The sequence below is a fragment of the Podarcis erhardii genome (assembly GCF_964252035.2).
Source record: "Podarcis erhardii genome assembly, chromosome: 12".
Taxonomy (NCBI): domain Eukaryota; kingdom Metazoa; phylum Chordata; class Lepidosauria; order Squamata; family Lacertidae; genus Podarcis; species Podarcis erhardii.
In genome coordinates, this window is record NC_138513.1 from 33,040,979 (window position 1) to 33,059,697 (window position 18,719).

An 18,719-nucleotide genomic window follows, 5' to 3' on the forward strand; every position below is an offset into this window, starting at 1 on the left:
GCTTATCAACAAGACCAGAGAAAAGAAAAAGCATTAACCTACATGTTATTGTGCAAATAGAACCGCAGTCACAATTCTTTGCAGTATTTCTAACAGGAACTCTGAATTGCAAAGACAGATTAGTTAAGTCCCGAAGAAAAGAATTCTTAGAACGGGAGTTTTCGCACACTTCAGAATGCAATATTTAATTGTAGCATGTATGAAAAACTGTACCAGAACTAGTTTAACTACGGACTAGTCTATATGTTACCTTCATCAAATAGGGACTATGTCAAATGGCCTCTGCATGATATTTTATGAACACAGCAGTGGAGGCAGAAGCTGCCCTGCTTTTGCTCCCATAGGTTTCCCAGGACAGGCGGTGGCAGGGATGGGCAGAGGTGTTCCGCAAAGTGCTCAACACAGCACAAAACTGCCAGGTGAAACAACTGCTGCTACTCCCATCTCTGCTAACTAACTAACAGAATGCTTCTGGGTCCTACTATGTTAATTGCAGTTCAGCGTTCTCCGTATTGTCTTCCTATATTCTGTTTTGCTTTTCAGTTACCTGAGTTGTGGCTCCCCCATTCCACTTCCACACCCCCAATTAAAAAGAATTGCAGTAGCATAGTGAGTACAGAAAAGTACTACTGAAACTTTTAACGGTTCCTGTGCCTTTAATTAAAAGTCTACCCTTGCCAGGCCTTGACCTTTCTATTGCTTTGTGTTGATAGTGGTAGGCTGATTAGTGATAGTTTCTTAATTGCCCCACTGTTCATTCCTGTTCCTCTTGGGGACAGCACTCTCGCTATTAGTTCCTTAGCATTACTTTTTTCTGTTCAGTTTTAGATCAAAATTTACTGTAAAAAAATGCAAAGAGATAGAGATAGGAAATAGCCAAGTACAGTGGTACTTCAGGTTACATACGCTTCAGGTTACAGACTCCGCTAACCCAGAAATAGTGCTTCAGGTTAAAAACTTTGCTTCAGGATGAGAACAGAAATTGTGCTTTGGCGGCACGGCGGCAGTGGGAGGCCCCATTAGCTAAAGTGGTGCTTCAGGTTAAGAACAGTTTCAGGTTAAGAACGGACCTCCAGAACGAATTAAGTACTTAACCCGAGGTACCACTGTAAAGCTTTTGTTACCTCCAGAATAGGGGGGCGGGGTATTCAAGGGACATTTACAAGACCATTCATCACTAATTCTGAAGCCTTCATTCACAGGAAGCAACAAAAGGAGCAGGACCAGTAAAAAAGGAATATATTTTTAGAAACTGCTCCCCTCCTTAATTTCTGAGCAATACTATCAGTAGAACAATGCATTGTTTAATATTGAAGTGTTTAAACCACCAGCAGCAACTGTAATTCTGTTTTCTATTTTTTTAAAAATGAAAAGGAGAAAATATATTTAATCAATATATTTAATCAAACTTAAAATAACAAAATAAAATAACGAAGTAACTTTTTGGCAGTGGCAGAGACAGGTGGAAGGATACCTCCACATCTTCTCCAGAACAGCAAATTAGGAGGTTGGATTGCTCTGCAACACCCCATCAACTGAGTATGATGTAATGAAGTCTTCAGTGGGCATGTCTCAAGAACAATTCCCAGTCATAATTAACATTGGGCAGTACCTTTCCTTAATGGACATTATTTGTGAGTTATGATCGCATAAAGATCTCAGCCATGGGGAAGGGAATTGCTGGATAATGTAGTGCTGTGTGGAAACTCCATTTCACTTTCAGCCAATTAAAAGGAAAGCTGCAACCACAGTAATGACTGGTATCATGAATATTGGGGTGGGTGGGACTGGATTAATTGTGATCCCAGTCTTCTCTGCACTAGTTCTTAATGAATCATTTCACTACGTTTAAAATGAACTTTGTAAATTATTGCTGCCTAAAGAGTTTTACTGGTAATCTTTGCTTCATGATTGAATTATCAATCCCATAGAACAAAATACAGGCGCGCGCGCGCGCACACACACACACACACACACACACACACACACACACACACACAGTTTATTTGCATTAGCCACTAGCCATAGCAATAAAATAAAATGTGATATACTTATGATGGAGCTAAGTGCTTAGCCATACAAAATGCGTTCCAGAGGTTTACATCAATACAAATGACAGAATTGATACACCCCACCCCACCCCCCCTTGCTCACAACTGACTTGCATATATACGCAGCATCAGGAAACAATTAAATAATTTACTTCATACCCAGAAATGGAGGGGAAGAGCTGCAGAGTCCTTGCACCTCACAAGGAGAACCTTCCTAGAGCCCGAAGAGGACTTCAGTGAGGGCCGAGACTGGAGGTACAGAAGGATTTTGTTTAGGCTGCTCAGCCTCCCCGCCTAACAGCTGGTGTGTGAGATACCGCAGCAGCAACAGCAGCCGCTTTCCTGTGCATCCTCTAGTCTCCTGCGAGCCCTAGAGCTTCACTTCCAGTTGTGGATATTTTTCGTGCAGTATTTTTGATCTGGATTGAGGAGGGAGAGTGGCAGGGAGGGGCATTTAGGGCTGCTTCCCCCCTTATGCAATTTTCACTTCTGCTTGTGGGGTGTCAGAATGTAACCTCTGTGTAAATGGGGAGTTGCCTGAATGAAAAAGGAAGAAACTGTGTGCTGTTTTTCATATGAGATAAATAAGTTAGTAAATCAGGAGCCTGAACTAACTAACTTATTAAGTCAGGCTCCTGATTAGGACCATATCTGCTAAATTTCAGCATCAGATGTTCCTGGACTGTACACCTAGGATCACAGGAAGTTTCCGAATACCTAGCCAGACTATTGGTCCATCCAGCAGTATTGTCTACATTGACCGCCTGTGGCTGTCATAGGTTTCAGACAAGACTCTTTCCCCTAGAAAATTATTCCTAGAAATTAATCTCGAGCCTTTTGGCAAATCACCTGCTCTGATGCTGAGCTATGACTCTTCCTTTGAAATGATGCTGTTTCCACTTGGTCTAGAATCATAGAATCATAGAATCATAGAGTTGGAAGAGACCACAAGGGCCATCGAGTCCAACCTCCTGCCAAGCAGGAAACAGCATCAGAGCACTCCTGACATATGGTTGTCAAGCCTCTGCTTAAAGACCTCCAAAGAAGGAGACTCCACCACACTCCTTGGCAGCAAATTCCACTGTCGAAGGCCATTATATTAAATGCAGGTAATGCACACAGAATTGTTTACATTTGTGGCCCATATATTTTATTTTCTTCAAGTGTCTAATGCATAATGCATGAAATGGGCGGGGGATCTTGATCTTGAATTTTATGCTTATGTTATCATAGATTTTTCTTCTTCCTGTGGCATTGAAGGCTTTTGTCATCCAGCACCAACAAGAAGAGAATAAGGCCTCGGGAATATTTAGAATCACTTCAAAGACAACAAGCCCAATGCTTTAAGAAAATTGAGGCTGACATAATTGCTGTAGGCAAAGGCAAGAGCCAATGAAGTGTTGGCAATACTGCTGAACCACCAGCAAATTCTGCGTCCTGAGAAATGCTTTGATAAACAAATTTGGAGAATACTCTTTCCTCCTGCGCATCTGTTTTATGGCTGAAAAGTAGATGCTCTGTGTGGAAAAGTCCATTATTGAATGCTGCATCCCTTCCATAGACACGCAGCCACCACTCTACAAACACAATGCATTGCCTGGAAATCATTTGTTAGGTGAGCTTTCTCATAACGAGTCAATGATTTCCATTTATTCCTACAGGAAGATTTTCCAATGCATTCCCCACCATGGGATTTTGAACCCAAAATGCAGGGAGAAGCCCAGGAAAATCCCATTAAGAAATGCTCTCTGGTTTGTCTGATTGCTCCACCTCCCTCTCTCCCTCTGTTCCTCAGCCAATCAGCAAAGGGTAAACTAGGAAGTAAAAAATGTTTTCTGTTCAGACATCTGAATCTGCAGTGCGTATCTTGAGATTTGGGTCCTGATTCTTTGGAAAAGTGATTTTTTTTATTTTTTTTGCATAGCAAACATTTATAAGGCAGGACCTATGTATAGTTTTGACAAACCTAGACAGCATCTTAAAAAGTAGAGACATCACCTTGCCAACAAAGGTCCATATAGTAAAAGCTATGGTTTTCCCAGTAGTGATGTATGAAAGTAAAAGCTGGACCATAAAGAAGGCTGATCGCCAAAGAATTGATGCTTTTGAATTGTGGTGCTGGAGGAGACTCTTGAGAGTCCCATGGACTGCAAGAAGATCAAACCTCTCCATTTTTAAGGAAATCAGCCCTGAGTGCTCACTGGAAGGACAGATCCTGAAGCTGAGGCTCCAATACTTTGGCCACCTCATGAGAAGAGAAGACTCCCTGGAAAAGACCCTGATGCTGGGAAAGATGGAGGCCACAAGGAGAAGGGGACGACAGAGGATGAGCTGGTTGGACTGTGTTCTCGAAGCTACCAGCATGAGTTTGACCAAACTGCGGGAGGCAGTGGAAGACAGAAGTGCCTGGTGTGCTCTGGTCCATGGGGTCACGAAGAGTCAGACACGACTAAACGACTAAACAACAACAACAACAACAACAACAACATGTATAGTTTAAACTTTGACACCCGCCTCCTCTGGTTGTTTAAGAACATTCAAAGGGCTGTTTCACGCTCTATCGACAATCCTTCCCTGTTCATTGTGGAGGAGGAGCAGATTTGCCTCAGCTGTTCAGTGTAAAGGCTGAAGACTGGCAGGAGTCCAATGCACCAGAGTTGCAATTTCAGCTGAGTTTGGGGGAACCGCTTGAAGTATCCATTGTGTTGAGCTATTTCAATTGCTTTTGTTTGATTTGCTCATTGCAAACAGCTGAAAGTCTGTAAATTTTGCTAAGAAGCCTGATTTGCAATGGAGGTTCAATAATTTCAATTGCAACTGTATTTGCTGTACATCTTTTAATATGTAATATATGAAGCAATGCCTAAGACTTCAGACTTACGTTCATTCACTGTACACATTATGAGGTCCACTTGCACAGTAAAGTCAGTCTAGCATCCTTGCTGATATCTTTTAGGTGCCAATTGTAGACTTGCCTTTCCCTAGAGGCCTGAGCTAATTCTGTGCTGTTGTTGGTGTGCTTCTGAAGCTTCCTATGGCTGTTATGTGAGGCTGTTTTTGGTACAGCATATGAAAAAGCACTAAAGTTTTAGATGATATTTTCTTTCCCCTCCCCCACCCCCATATAGAATTGTAGAGTTGGAAGGGACCCTGCGGGTCATCTATTCCAACCCCCTGCTATGCAGGAATATGCAGCTGTCCCATACAGGGATTGAGCGTGCAACTTTGGCATTATCAGCACCACACTCTAACCAACTGAGTTATCCAGGTGGTATAATGTATTTATGTTTATGTTTTTTTAATGTAAGTGGCTTGGAAACCTTTTGGGTAACAAGCAGCTAATAAGTTTAACTCATGATAATTGAGTCACTTTGGGTTGCCCTGGGCAAGATAAAGTGATTAGCAAATTTAATGAATAGTAATAATTAGACTCTTAATTTCAGGGTCATGGGTCCTAGCCCCTTGTTGGGCAAAATATTCCTGCATTGCAGTGGATTGATGACCTTTGTACAATTCTATGATTCTAATTTATATAGAGAACGGTAAAGGTAAAGGGACCCCTGACCATTAGGTCCAGTCGTGACCGACTCTAGGGTTGCGGCGCTCATCTCGCTTTTTTGGCTGAGGGAGCCGGTGTACAGCTTCCGGGTCATGTGGCCAGCATGAATAAGCCGCTTCTGGCAAACCAGAGCAGTGCACGGAAATGCCGTTTACCTTCCCGCTGGAGTGGTACCTATTTATCTACTTGCACTTTGACGTGCTTTCAAACTGCTAGGTTGGCAGGAGCTGGGACCGAGCAATGGGAGCTCACCCCGTTGCAGGGATTCAAACCGCTGACCTTCTGATCAGCAAATCCTAGACTCTGTGGTTTAACCCACAGCACCACCTGTGTCCCTTAATTTATATAGATAGATGATAGTAAATCCCATTGAATACAGTGGGAGTTATTTCTGGGCACACGTGTATAAGACTGGCCTTCAGGAGAGAGGGTAGATCTTAGCTACAGCAGCTTGTGTTTTGTGTTTTGATTGAAGGAGACTCTAGAGGGTAGTTCACTACTATTAAAATACTGTGCAAAACAAATTTCCTTAACTTTGCTACCGTTGTTTATTATTAGAATAAAACTTGTGGATTGGAAACACTTTCTAGAAATATGAAGACATGCAAAATAAAAACTATTATCACATTTTTATTAAATAATGTCTGAATCATTTAGTGTAACGGGTAGAAGCAGAAAAATTACCAACCATCCAAAATATTTCATTCAGTTCAAATCCATGCTTTTTAAAGCATGCCAATCAACAATACTACGTTGGCATTTTAGCAAATAATAATCTTTCCCTAATCTTTGCAAGCCTGAGGACAGGAGTTGTAACTATTTTTGTTGAGTGCTGAGTTCAGCATGTTAAATAAATAAAGAATCCTTACAAGAATAGTTATTATACGCATAATCAACATGCTGGTTCTTGAGTGTGCTGCTCTCCAACCCAACATCTGCACTAAGAATGTGTACAGATAATTCAGATAGCAGATTCCGTACTTTGGGGGTGGCATTTGGTCAAAAGGGAATTAAGCCCACTACAGGGCACATATTTATAAAAAGAAATATCTTCTTTTAGTGCTAGTGTAGCAGTGTGGAACTATGACGACTGCACAGCCTGTGCTGGTCCAAATCCACTAAAAAACCACAGTATGAATATGTTGGGGGACAGGCAAGGACAAATCACTGCAAGACAGGGTATTTGTCTTTGAGAACTGGATAACCTTCAAGACTACCATCTGGATATAACCAAGGGCTGTTTTGGGGTCAGGCACAGAGGGCACGTGGTTGAGAACTATGTCTTCTTGTTCCTAAGAAGAACAAGTAATCTTCGCTGCCTTTCTCCAGTTTGCATCAAACTAGAATTGAGTGGTTGGTGAAGATGAGCAGTTGTCAATCTACTATGAAACTAATAAAGGTTAAACTTCAGGGCCCCTAATCCTGAGAGGGTCCCAGAAGAGACTTTAGTCCACATTTTGGGGTCCAGTACACCCAATTTGAGTCACATAACTCAAATTGGTGCTCTCTCTGTGTGTATTTCAACAATCCCAAAGTTTGAGTCAGTAGCACAGATGTTGCAAAGGTGGAGTGTCACAGTAAATTATCAGTTCAAATAATATTTGCACCTTAGGAAATCCCAGAACACAGAAGAAAACACACCACCCAAAATGCAATGTGTATAAATTCTTCAGCTTTTTTGTGAGCAACAGCTAAATGACTAAAGAATACTTAAATTCTTTATGTATATTGTCTCTCTCTAGAAAATGACATTGCAAGGAAGCTCTCATATGACGAAACTGTACATGAATATGCTGCTTGAAAAACTAGAAAAAAGAGTATTTTGAAAAATGTGCTTCATGTAGTATGTGTTCTCATAGGTGTCTAAAATAAAATATTATATTGACTGCGGTCTTTTCTATCATTTATTTCATCATTCTGTGATGCATATATATAACATTTCCATAATTTTCATCTCCAAAAGTCAAAAATTATAAGGCATAGGAATTTTTTATTCACACCAGTGACTTTGACATGTGAGATGTGCAACAATTTTAATCAAAATCTGAGATGTAGCGGTATATATATATATATATATATATATATATATATATATATATATGCAGGTTTTGGTGTCCTCGGGTGTCTTCCCGTGTAAAAGTTGGGGTGTCTAGGCGACGTTTCGACGAGGTCTCACTCGTCATCTTCAGGCTGGTGCTTTCGGCTTCTTGTTACTGGAACAGAGCAGGATCTCAGTGTTTGAGTTCCTATAAATACTGTAGAGGGGGTGTGGTGTATAGCCTCCAATGTTCTGGGCAGAGAGGAAGTTCCCAGGCTAGTGTGCCTTTTCTTCTTTTGTTCCTTAATTTTCCTTCTTTTGTTCCTTAATCGTCGAAACGTCGCCTAGACACCCCAACTTTTACACGGGAAGACACCCGAGGACACCAAAACCTGCATTCCTGTACCCGTGAAAATCTACGAAAGCATATATATATATATATATATATATATATATATATATATATAAAAAAAAATGTGGTGATCTGTTGTAGAACAAGCCCATTTAAGAAGTGGTTACCCAGATCTCGTTGCTAGTTGCAAAGAGGCCGCCATCTTGGAGAAAAGATGGGATATACAGTTGTACCTTGGATCTCAAACACCTTGGCTCCCAAACAAATTGGCTCCCAAACGATCAAAACACAGAATTGAGTGTTCTGGTTTTTGAACGATTTTCAGAAGCCAGACATCCGGCTGCGCTTTGGTTTCTGAACGTTTTGGAAGTTGAACGGACTTCCGGAATGGATTCCATTCGACTTCCAAGGTACGACTGTAAATGTAAAAATAAATATATTATATAAAAAATGAACTAAAGCTTGTATCAGCCCTGGTCAACATGGCTAGTGATAAGAAATAATGAGAACTGTAGTCCAAGCAGCTAGAGGGCACCCGATGTGGGAAAGCACGAAGAGTGATTGATAATGGCTTGCCTAAGGCCACCTTGGGAGAGGCAAGATTCAAACCAAGGACTTCTTGATTTGTCAATCAGCCACTGCACTAACTTGAATAAGATTGTCTTCTCAGAAATATGATATTTAATACCAGCTCTTAACAGAACACTTGACGAAGCTGACATTGCAAAAATTGCTGATTCTACCACATAAAAAGATAATTGGGCCCAATGAAAGTTTTACAATGTAAGAAAAGAGGCAGAAGAGGATCCATCAAGCCTCTTCTTGTGGTGTGTGCGTGAGTGACAGCCTTGTTTAGGTGTCTTGAGTGGAAAGACTTAACTAGATTAACATGAATTGTGAAGAAAGGCTTTCTGTTTCCTTTGAGCAAGTCTCAGCCTGTTCCTTTATTGCGGTGTTGACCCATTATTGATTCGCTGGATAATTACTTTGATTAAAGGCAGTGCTTCCCTACCTCATCCTGAAGAATGCTTTCTCTCTTGCTCCTGCTGTGGTCAGTCGATCTCCTCCCGATAGGACGCCCACACAGCCTTGCTTGTTCCCCTGGAAAAAAAACACACAGCAGAGAGTGAGCGATTTCTCTTCTCCACTTCCACCAAATGCCAGGTTATTGCCGAACAATGTAGGCAGCAAGAAATGTTATTTTGCTGTTGATGGGAGCCCAAGGATGTCAAATTGTTATGGGCTTGTTTGAGCATTAAGGCTTAGCTTTCATTATTAGACAGTATATAACTCATGAAGGGAGTTGTGGCTCCCAAGGCTCCCATTGTCTTTCTTTCATTTTGATAAAAGCTTGAAGAATCACTTGGCTTTGCCTCATTCCAGCTGTGGTTTCCTGCCTGTTATATTCTGTGTAGCTCAGGCAATGACCAGGGATGATGGGAGTTGCAGTTCAGCAGCATCTGGAAGGCCAAAGATTTCCCATTCCTCTGCACCATTGGGCAGCCTCTTATGATCACTCAAGGGCTCTCAACATAGGCCTGGGATTTGGGAAAGGGGGCAGCACTGGGAGGAGGAAATCACAAAAATGGGTGGAAACACCTTGTACTGCACTCCCATCTATAATTAATTCTTCTGTGAATTCTATTATTGCATCGGATTAAACTGGAGAGAACTGCCCAGACTGGTGGGATTAGAGATGTAGACCTCTGCAAGATTCGTTTCTCCTAAATGTCATTTAACATTAAAATGTCAGTTGCTATCATTGTAATATTAACCAAATTAAATTGAAGTCAATAGTTAATAATTATGATAATAATAATAGCCACCTCTTAGATAATACCCAACTAAATCTTACTCAGTAGACCTGTTGAAATCAATTGAGTTAGGTTATGCAAGTCCATTGATTTCATTCTAATCTAACGTTTCCTAATTCTGTCTCTGATATTTCTGCTTGCAGAAATACTGATTCCCTCCCCCCGAACATTTATTAGATGTGAAATACATAAGAATGATAGAATTGTACATACTCCACTTTGTTCACGGGCTAGAGCTGTGGAAGAAATATCTCACTTGCCCACTAAATCTTCCACTTTACTCACAATCTACAGCTTTGAGAGATATACAGTATTCCACTTGCTCATATCTAACAGTAATAAGAAAACATTGTCATTTGTCTGTGATTTAAAAGTCTGTGATTTGTCTGTGATTGTTACCAATTAGCACCTATGGAATAAACATTATATTTTGCCTGAAAACAACAGCTGTAAGAAAGAAGAATAACTGCAAAAGAAATGTTGAATAACTGCATATAGCTGTAAAAGAAATGTTGCCCACAATTAACAACTTTGAGGAACCATAGCAAATTTCTGACAGCAGTTGTAAAACAAATGCCACACACTATAGTTGTGAGGAAAACGTTGAACAGCTGTATGATTGAATTGCATCTTAGTTTACTGCTATATAAGGAAAATTATATTATATATGTGTACTGCTCTACACTTTGCATCAATATTTAACAGCTGAAAAAGAGTTTCACAACCACCCAACTGTTAACAACTGTGGAACAAAATTATGTAATCAAATTAGCAGCTCTAATAGAAGTGTTGCCATTCATGAAAACAAACTGGCATCTAAAGAAGAAAGAGAAAAACAAATGTTTTTATTCTAGGATTATTTAAGCATTAAGTGATGCTCAGAGAAGACCCATTGAAATAAATGGATGTAAATTAATTACTGGATGTAAAGTTCAAGTGTCTCAATGGGTTCTGAGTATTATTTGCTTAATAGTGTGAGATACTGTAGTTTTCTAACTAAAATCAAGCTTCACCTGCTAGTAAATATCATGATTAACTCATTCCATAAATAGTTCAGAAAGAAACAGATCTGCACAAAATTTATGATCTTCCTAGTTAGCAGTGCTGTTGAGTGCATTTTTGAAACTTCACTTCCTTTGTCATATAGCTTATCTATAACAGTGCTGGATGGGGATTATGGGAGTTCATCTGGAAGTCCAAAACATCTGGAAGGCACTAGGTTGGTGAAGGCTGGTTTATAGTAAAGATTGGTAGCTAATGATAGCCTTAATCCCATGGTGTGAAGTTTGAATGTACAGTGGTACCTCGGGTTACAAACGCTTCAGGTTACAAACTCCGCTAACCTGGAAGTAGTACCTCAGGTTAAGAACTTTACCTCAGGATGAGAACAGAAATCGTGCAGTGGTGGCGTGGCGGCAGCAGGAGGCCCCATTACCTAAAGTGGTGCTTCATGTTAAGAACAGTTTCAGGTTAAGAACAGACCTCCAGAACGAATTAAGTTCTTAACCAGAGGTACCACTGTAGTTTAAAAAGATTTATTTCAAATTTTATAGTCATCATAGAACCTCAGTTATGCAGGAGATTCAGTGTACTAAAGCATTTGTCTACTTTAAAAACCTTTTAGGCCACCTGTCATCTAGCCAAAAAATTATCTGAGGAAAACAATTTCAGAAAAAGAAGCTCAGGAAAAGGCTAGTGAAAACAAAGGGTCCTTCTGAAATCCATTAATTACTGGAGAAATGTTGGAGAGTATGGAATAGGATGTCCCTATTTTCGTTGCAGAAATGTTGCAGGGGAGGGGATCTCACCCGATAATGTGTTCCAGGGACAAGGACCCACTACAGAAAAGGCCCTCACCCACATGTTTTTTAGAATAACTGATCTCAAAAGCGGGCACATGAGAAGAACCTTCACTGTTGATTTTGGAGGCAGACTGGTATGCGTGACAGTAATTAGTATCTCATAATGTCTTCCAAAGTGCCTTTCCAAATACCGTATTTTTCTGTGTATAAGATGCCCCCATGTATAAGATGACTCCTATTTTTTAAAACCCAAAATTAAGAAATTAAGTTGTTTAGTTTTTGGGGAGTGTGGGGGAAGTCACCCACCTGCCCGCCACTGCCAATTGCACACCTTGCAGCAGCCACCAATCGCCTGCTTGCTGCCACCAACAGCCCACCCACCCACTTGCTGCAGCCGCCAATTGTCTGCCCAATTGCCACAGCCACAGCCAATCACCAGCAGGCCTTGCCGCAGCCACCAATCACCCACCCAATCGCCGCTGCCAATCTCCTGTTTGCTGCTGCCATTAATCGCACATCCCGCCCCCCCGCATTCATTATCTGCGTATAAGACGACACCCAATTTTTTTTTTTAGCAAAAAGCATTGTCTTATACACATACAAATACTGTATGTCATATGTGCACACACTTATTAATAGCCATAGCATGTGGCAAGGCACTGCACTGGCTTCACTCTGTTTTTTATTGAAAGTATGACAGGAAGTCTTCTTATTTAATTTCTCAAATATTTATTAGGAAGATTTTCATCCCGCCCTTCCATAATATTATCAGAGTGGCTTACTAAACCTAAGTCTGCTCACCTTCTATGGCGTGTGGTGTTGCGGCCGGACCATGGGCCACGTCAGTGATCCAGTGAATGGTAGGGTTGTGTGGTCTGCCTGCCTGCACTTGGCCATTGGCAACATGTCTTGGGCAAGTGTTCTCCAGGGATGGGCTTAGCCGGCCAATGAGCACCATCTGGGCCCACTTCCGGGGGGGGGGGGGACAAATTGTGGCCTGCCCTCAGTTCCTTCTCACATAGTGCTGGCTTTTCAGCCTTCCTGCTGGAGCAGGGACTTCTCCAAAGTCTGCAAGTGGGTATGCTGGAGGCAGTGGCTGGTGGGACACATACTCCTATTCAGTTTCACTTGTTCCATCTTTAGTAGTTTTTAAACTGTGCTTGGATTAATTTGTACTGTGCATTTTAAGAGGTATATGTGTTTTTAAATGGATGATCTTGCATGTTATTATGTTTGCATTAAGAATTGTACACTGCTTTGTGAGGTATCTCCTGAAAGGCAGTTTAGAAATCATGTTATAAGCTCCCCCTCATACCTCCCCTCTAAAATAAGCTGATTTGTTGATTCAACCAGTATGTTTTTGTTTTTTTTTAAAGATATATATTAAGGTTTTGCATAATAAAACAAATATCACAATCAGAAAGAACAAAGAAGAAAAACAATCAAAACCAACACAGTTCAAAAGTGAAAAAAAGAAGAGATAATCAGAAAAACAAAACAAAAAACAAAGAAAGAACTATTTCTTACTTGCTGTCTTTATAACCCTCTTTCCTGACTTCCTCACATCTCCCTTTTCTGTGTTCCCCTTTACACAATCAAATTCAGCAATTCCCTACCCTCTTTCCAGTCTTATTCAATATTGTACATTTCAACCTATTATGCCTTTGGTTTCCTTTCCTTTTAAAACCATTTATCACATGTTCTTTATAACTTATTCCTTTATATCATTTGTTTAGTCTCGACATAATAATAATCTGGTCTTACCCCTTTTTTCTTCAAAACCTTTTTACATATTTCTTTTTACCATGTCACTGATGCCCTATTCTCTTTATATCCAACATCATTTTAACATTCAAACATTTTACAGTGTTTTTGGAGATATTCTTTGAACTTCTTCCAGTCCTCTTCCACCGACTCTTCTCCCAGGTCTCGGATTCTGCCAGTCATTTCTGCCAGTTCCATATAGTCGATCACTTGCATCTGCCATTCTTCCAGGGTGGGCAAATCTTGTGTCTTCCAATACTTTGCGATGAGTATTCTTGCTGCAGTTGTTACATACATAAAGAATGTTCTGTCTTTCTTTGGCACCAATTGGCCGACAATGCCCAGAAGGAAGGCCTCTGGTTTCTTAGGAAAGGTAAACTTAAATACCTTTTTTAGTTCATTATATATCATTTCCCAGAAGGCCTTAACCCTTGGGCATGTCCACCAAAGATGAAAGAATGTTCCGTCAGTTTCTTTACATTTCCAGCATTTGTTATCAGGCAGGTGATAAATTTTTGCAAGCTTGACTGGGGTCATGTACCATCTATAGATCATTTTCATAGTATTTTCTCTTAAGGCATTACATGCCGTAAACTTCATATCAGTGGTCCACAACTTTTCCCAGTCAGCAAACATAATGTTATGACCAATGTCCTGTGCCCATTTAATCATAGCTGATTTAACTGTTTCATCCTGAGTATTCCATTTTAGCAGCAAGTTGTACATTCTCGAAAGTATCTTAGTTTTAGGTTCTAACAATTCTGTTTCTAATTTCGATTTTTCCACCTGGAAGCCGATTTTTTTATCCAAGTTAAAGGCCTCTCTAATTTGATGGTAGTGTAACCAATCTCGCACTTTATCTTTTAGTTTCTCAAAACTCTGCAATCTCAATGTGTCTCGATCTTGTTCTAGTATCTCCCAATATTTCGGCCACTTGGCCTCCATATTGAGTTTTTTCAAAGCCTTAGCCTCCATAGGTGATAGCCACCTTGGGGTCTTGTTTTCCAATAGGTCTATATATCTTGTCCAGACATTAAACACAGCTTTCCTGACAATATGGGGGGGGGGTTGATTCAACCAGTATGGACTTATGGACTTATATGTGGGTTGGAGCAAGATTCTCCCCTTAAACTTTTCTTTACAGTTTTTTGGTTTCTGTTTAATGTTATTCCTGCGATATCTGGTTTCATTGGCTGGAAAATTGTAACAAAATTTTACATAGCTGGTACAGGAATTTTATTTGCATATAAAAATATACTGCTATAAAAATATATAATTCTTTTTTATTGTTTTAAAAGACACACCAATGATTCAAAGCAATGTTTATCATGGTTGCCTCCATCCTTTCTTTCCCATTCCAAATCCCTCTCCTAAACTGGGTTCACCTGGGTTCCCATATAACTTTTATTGAACAAGCAGTTAGGCCCTTAGGTATATTTCCCACAAAGATGTATAAGTTTAATTTTAGACAGTGCAATCTTCTTAGAGGAAAAGAAATTAAGCATCATGCCAAGTAAGGCCAGATATTTTAATAAAACAAGCCTTATATTTACATTTTCACAAGTCCTGTAGGTAGTAGTGCTTAATTACCATGAACGCTATCATTTATTTAGAGCCTACAGTGTGCTAGATGCATTAAGTATGTATTACGAATGAAATTGAAACCAAGGAAGCATAGCTCTGGAATCTATGATAGGGAAGCAGAGGCAACAGCCTAGGGAAGGCCTTAAAACAGCTGTGGGGGAAAGGAGTGGTCCTCTGGCATTGTTGGACCATAACTCACCATCCTTAAAACAAAACAAATTCCCTCCAGTAGCACCTTAAAGACCAACTAAGTCAGTTCTTGGTATGAGCTTTGGTGTGCATGCACACTTCTTCAGATACACAGTGGGATACGTGGATTGTAGAGGGTTCTTAATTCTAAGACCCTTGGGTATAATGTCCAGGTTCTTGCATTTAGTAAGAAAGAAGATATCAGTCTGTACCTGTGCAAGTTTCTTGGTGAGGTTGATGGACTTCCATTTCATGCGGCTCAATGTGGTGCCTTCCATAGTTCCAGTTACAGATAGGTAGCCGTGTTGGTCTGCCATAGTCAAAACAAAACAAATTCCCTCCAGTAGCACCTTAAAGACCAACTAAGTCAGTTCTTGGTATGAGCTTTCGTGTGCATGCACACTTCTTCAGATACAGTCATGTGTGTATCTGAAGAAGTGTGCATGCACACGAAAGCTCATACCAAGAACTGACTTAGTTGGTCTTTAAGGTGCTACTGGAGGGAATTTGTTTTGTTTTGACTATGGCAGACCAACACGGCTCACCATCCTTATCCATTGGCCATGCCAGCAGGGACTGATGGGAACTGGAGATCAATCACCTCTACCTTAAAACATGCAAAAGAGGTTGGATGTGTTTGTTTCTCCAGTTCATTCTCATTTATGCCACTTTTTAAACCTTTAAGGGGATTATAAAGTCCTTCCAGTACCCAAACATATTGTAAAGAGGCAATCTATAAGTAAATAACATTTCTGAATTAAGTTGGTCATTTGGCACCTCATGGTCTTTAGGAAAAGGGGTAATATTGGCCCTCCAGATGATGTTGAGTTACAAATTCCATCATTCTTGCCCATCCATGCTCACTGGGATTGATGGGAGTTGGAGTTCAACAGCAACTCTCACAGGCCCATGCCTGGTAAGGGGATGGTTTGCCCCAGCTTATTTACTAAGACATTCAGAATCAGCAGCCACAATTTTGCCCATACATACAGACTTTTCTGTTTGTATCCCTTAGACAGGTCTTCCATGGCTCTAGAAGGCATTAAAATCTTTTTGCAGCTAATTAGCGTGGCCCAGAATCCCCTTTTATCTATTCAGTGTTCCTTTTCTGCTTCATGTAATTCACATTGAATTAGCTGAGAGGATGAATGACTCTGCAGTAGGTAATTGTATTTTAAACAATAAGAAACCCAGGAATAAATTAATTTGAAGGCTGCAGATGCTTTTTAGATACATGATCATTAGCTTTTATACAGAGGCAACATCATCAATTTGCATGGCAAGCATATGATTTTAATTCTTTTACTAGTAGGGGAATCTGATTTTGTTTTGACAGCAGAATCAGCACACAAAGACATAACACTGGTAATGATATTCATTTTCCATTTAGTAAAACAAAAGTGGGAGTTTGAGGAGTCAAACAATTGCTTGAACCTAGCTGGATTGCGGATGTGAGGTGAACAAATAAAATCTATTAGGAAGTGTTATGAATAATTCCAGAAACTGCTTTAATTGGATAAGGTCAAGCAAGTGAGCTCACAGGAATTGAAATATAGTAAGTCTATTAAAGTAAACTTCAGCGCTTTATTAAAATGATGGGAGCCTTATTAAAAATAAATCAGTCATGCATATTAATACCATATTTCCCATCCACCCCATGTCCTTGTGACTTCACTTCTCTTATGCACACATACCTGAAAAAAGCCCTTTTTTATATTTCTGCTGTTCCGTAATTTCCACTTTAGTTTGCAAGAGAGCAATTGTATACTAGTGTCAACACACAACAGTGCTCAAAGAGCATCCCTAAAGAAGGTACGCAACCCATCTCTTAAATTTAAACTTCTCCAACCCAATGTAGGTGACAGAGGGTAGCAGGAAAATGTCCATTACATTGTGAAGCTTTATAAGAGGACAAAAGCAGGAAGAAGATTGCATGTACTGGAAATCTTAAAAGATACAGCATATAGGACATGGGAAGTTTCACAGAGCTAAAGAAAGATAAACAGCAGCTTACAATTATCTAACTAAATTACTCACTGCAACATAATTCAGAAACCATACGTCTCCCTTTACTGCTTATAAGACAGTCTATTTGTTTGCTGGAATTTAACAATAGCGTATCTGATTGACAGGGCCCTATTTCTTTCAGATGTCACTGTTTATGACTGAAACTCACAGCCACTAATTTAACTAAAGTCCAACTTGTAGCGTTAATGAGAAGAAAAAAGTCAATATCTTGACAGGAAAATCACTACTTGTCAATCAACCTGACATAGTTCATTGCGTATGTAACATCAATAGAACCTACTTATGGACCTCCAATGATACATACTGATTTGTGGAAATATACCTTCGAATAAAAACTGAAATTAAAAGAAGTTAAATGTAATTAAATTAACATTTGGTGCTTCTGGATGGGGGTGGGGGAAAGGAATGTTAAAATAAAAAAATCAGCTGTGGATGAATCTCTTTTTATAACTGATATAACAAATAAATAAAAAAATCACAATGCAAAAAAGTCAGTATCTTTATATTTTGTGGTCCAGTTGTCTCTTAGAAGTAAAACATATGATCTGATTTACAGTGGTACCTCGGGTTACATACGCTTCAGGTTACAGACTCCGCTAATCCAGAAATAGTGCTTCAGGTTAAGAACTTTGCTTAAGGATGAGAACAGAAATCATGCTCCGGCGGTGTGGCAGCAGCAGGAGGCCCCATTAGCTAAAGTGGTGCTTCAGGTTAAGAACAGTTTCATGTTAATAACAAGCCTCCAGAATGAATTAAGTACTTAACCCGAGGTACCACTGTATATGGATGTTTTCCACCACAATCACTTTTTATCAAATGAATCAGCCTGAATATTACACTGTACTGGGAACAATGTGATCCATTTTATAAATGTTTTGCTTCCATGTGTTTTTTTCCTTCCCTACAGATAGTAACTTTATCCTTGCAAATGCTCAGGTGGCTAAAGGATTCCCCATAGTTTACTGTTCCGATGGCTTCTGTGAGCTTTCTGGATTTGCACGAACGGAAGTCATGCAGAAGAGCTGCAGCTGTAAATTTTTATATGGTGCTGAAACAAATGAGCAGATGATTCTTCAAATTGAAAAGTCACTGGAAGAAAAGATAGAATTCAAAGGAGAAATCATGTTTTACAAAAAGAACGGTGAGTATTATTTCATTCATCAGACATGCTGTGAATGTAGCCATTATTCAGTGGTTATGTAACAACCACTATTTATTTTGCATATGAATGTTCAGAAGGCCACATATATGCATATGCATGAAAGTACACTCTAAAGTTGTGAAACTTATTATGAGTTTTTGTTAAATTCAGTTTAAAGTAGATTATTTTCCACATTGTCCATAATTAGGGATTGTATTCAAATACTAACCCATGATTATGGTAACATGTAGCTTGAACTCATGAGACAAATTCACAATGCACCTGATTCAATCTGTATTTCACAACTTGATTGTGCACTATTTGAAATTGTCAGCTGAGCTTGGGAGAACCCTCAGTGAAAAATATTGTACTGGAGGTGGGATGATGCAATATGAGC

General features: G+C 39.8%; 1 protein-coding gene across 2 annotated transcripts in view; it reads left to right on the forward strand.

Moving 5' to 3' along the window:
- Window positions 1-18,719, forward strand: part of KCNH8 (potassium voltage-gated channel subfamily H member 8) — a 175,608-nt gene that overhangs the window by 40,794 nt on the left and 116,095 nt on the right. For both annotated transcript variants that reach the window (XM_081881916.1, XM_081881917.1), the window contains exon 2: window positions 18,089-18,322. In XM_081881916.1, coding sequence (XP_081738042.1) covers window positions 18,089-18,322 — 234 coding nt within the window. The remainder of the gene's footprint in view (window positions 1-18,088; window positions 18,323-18,719) is intronic.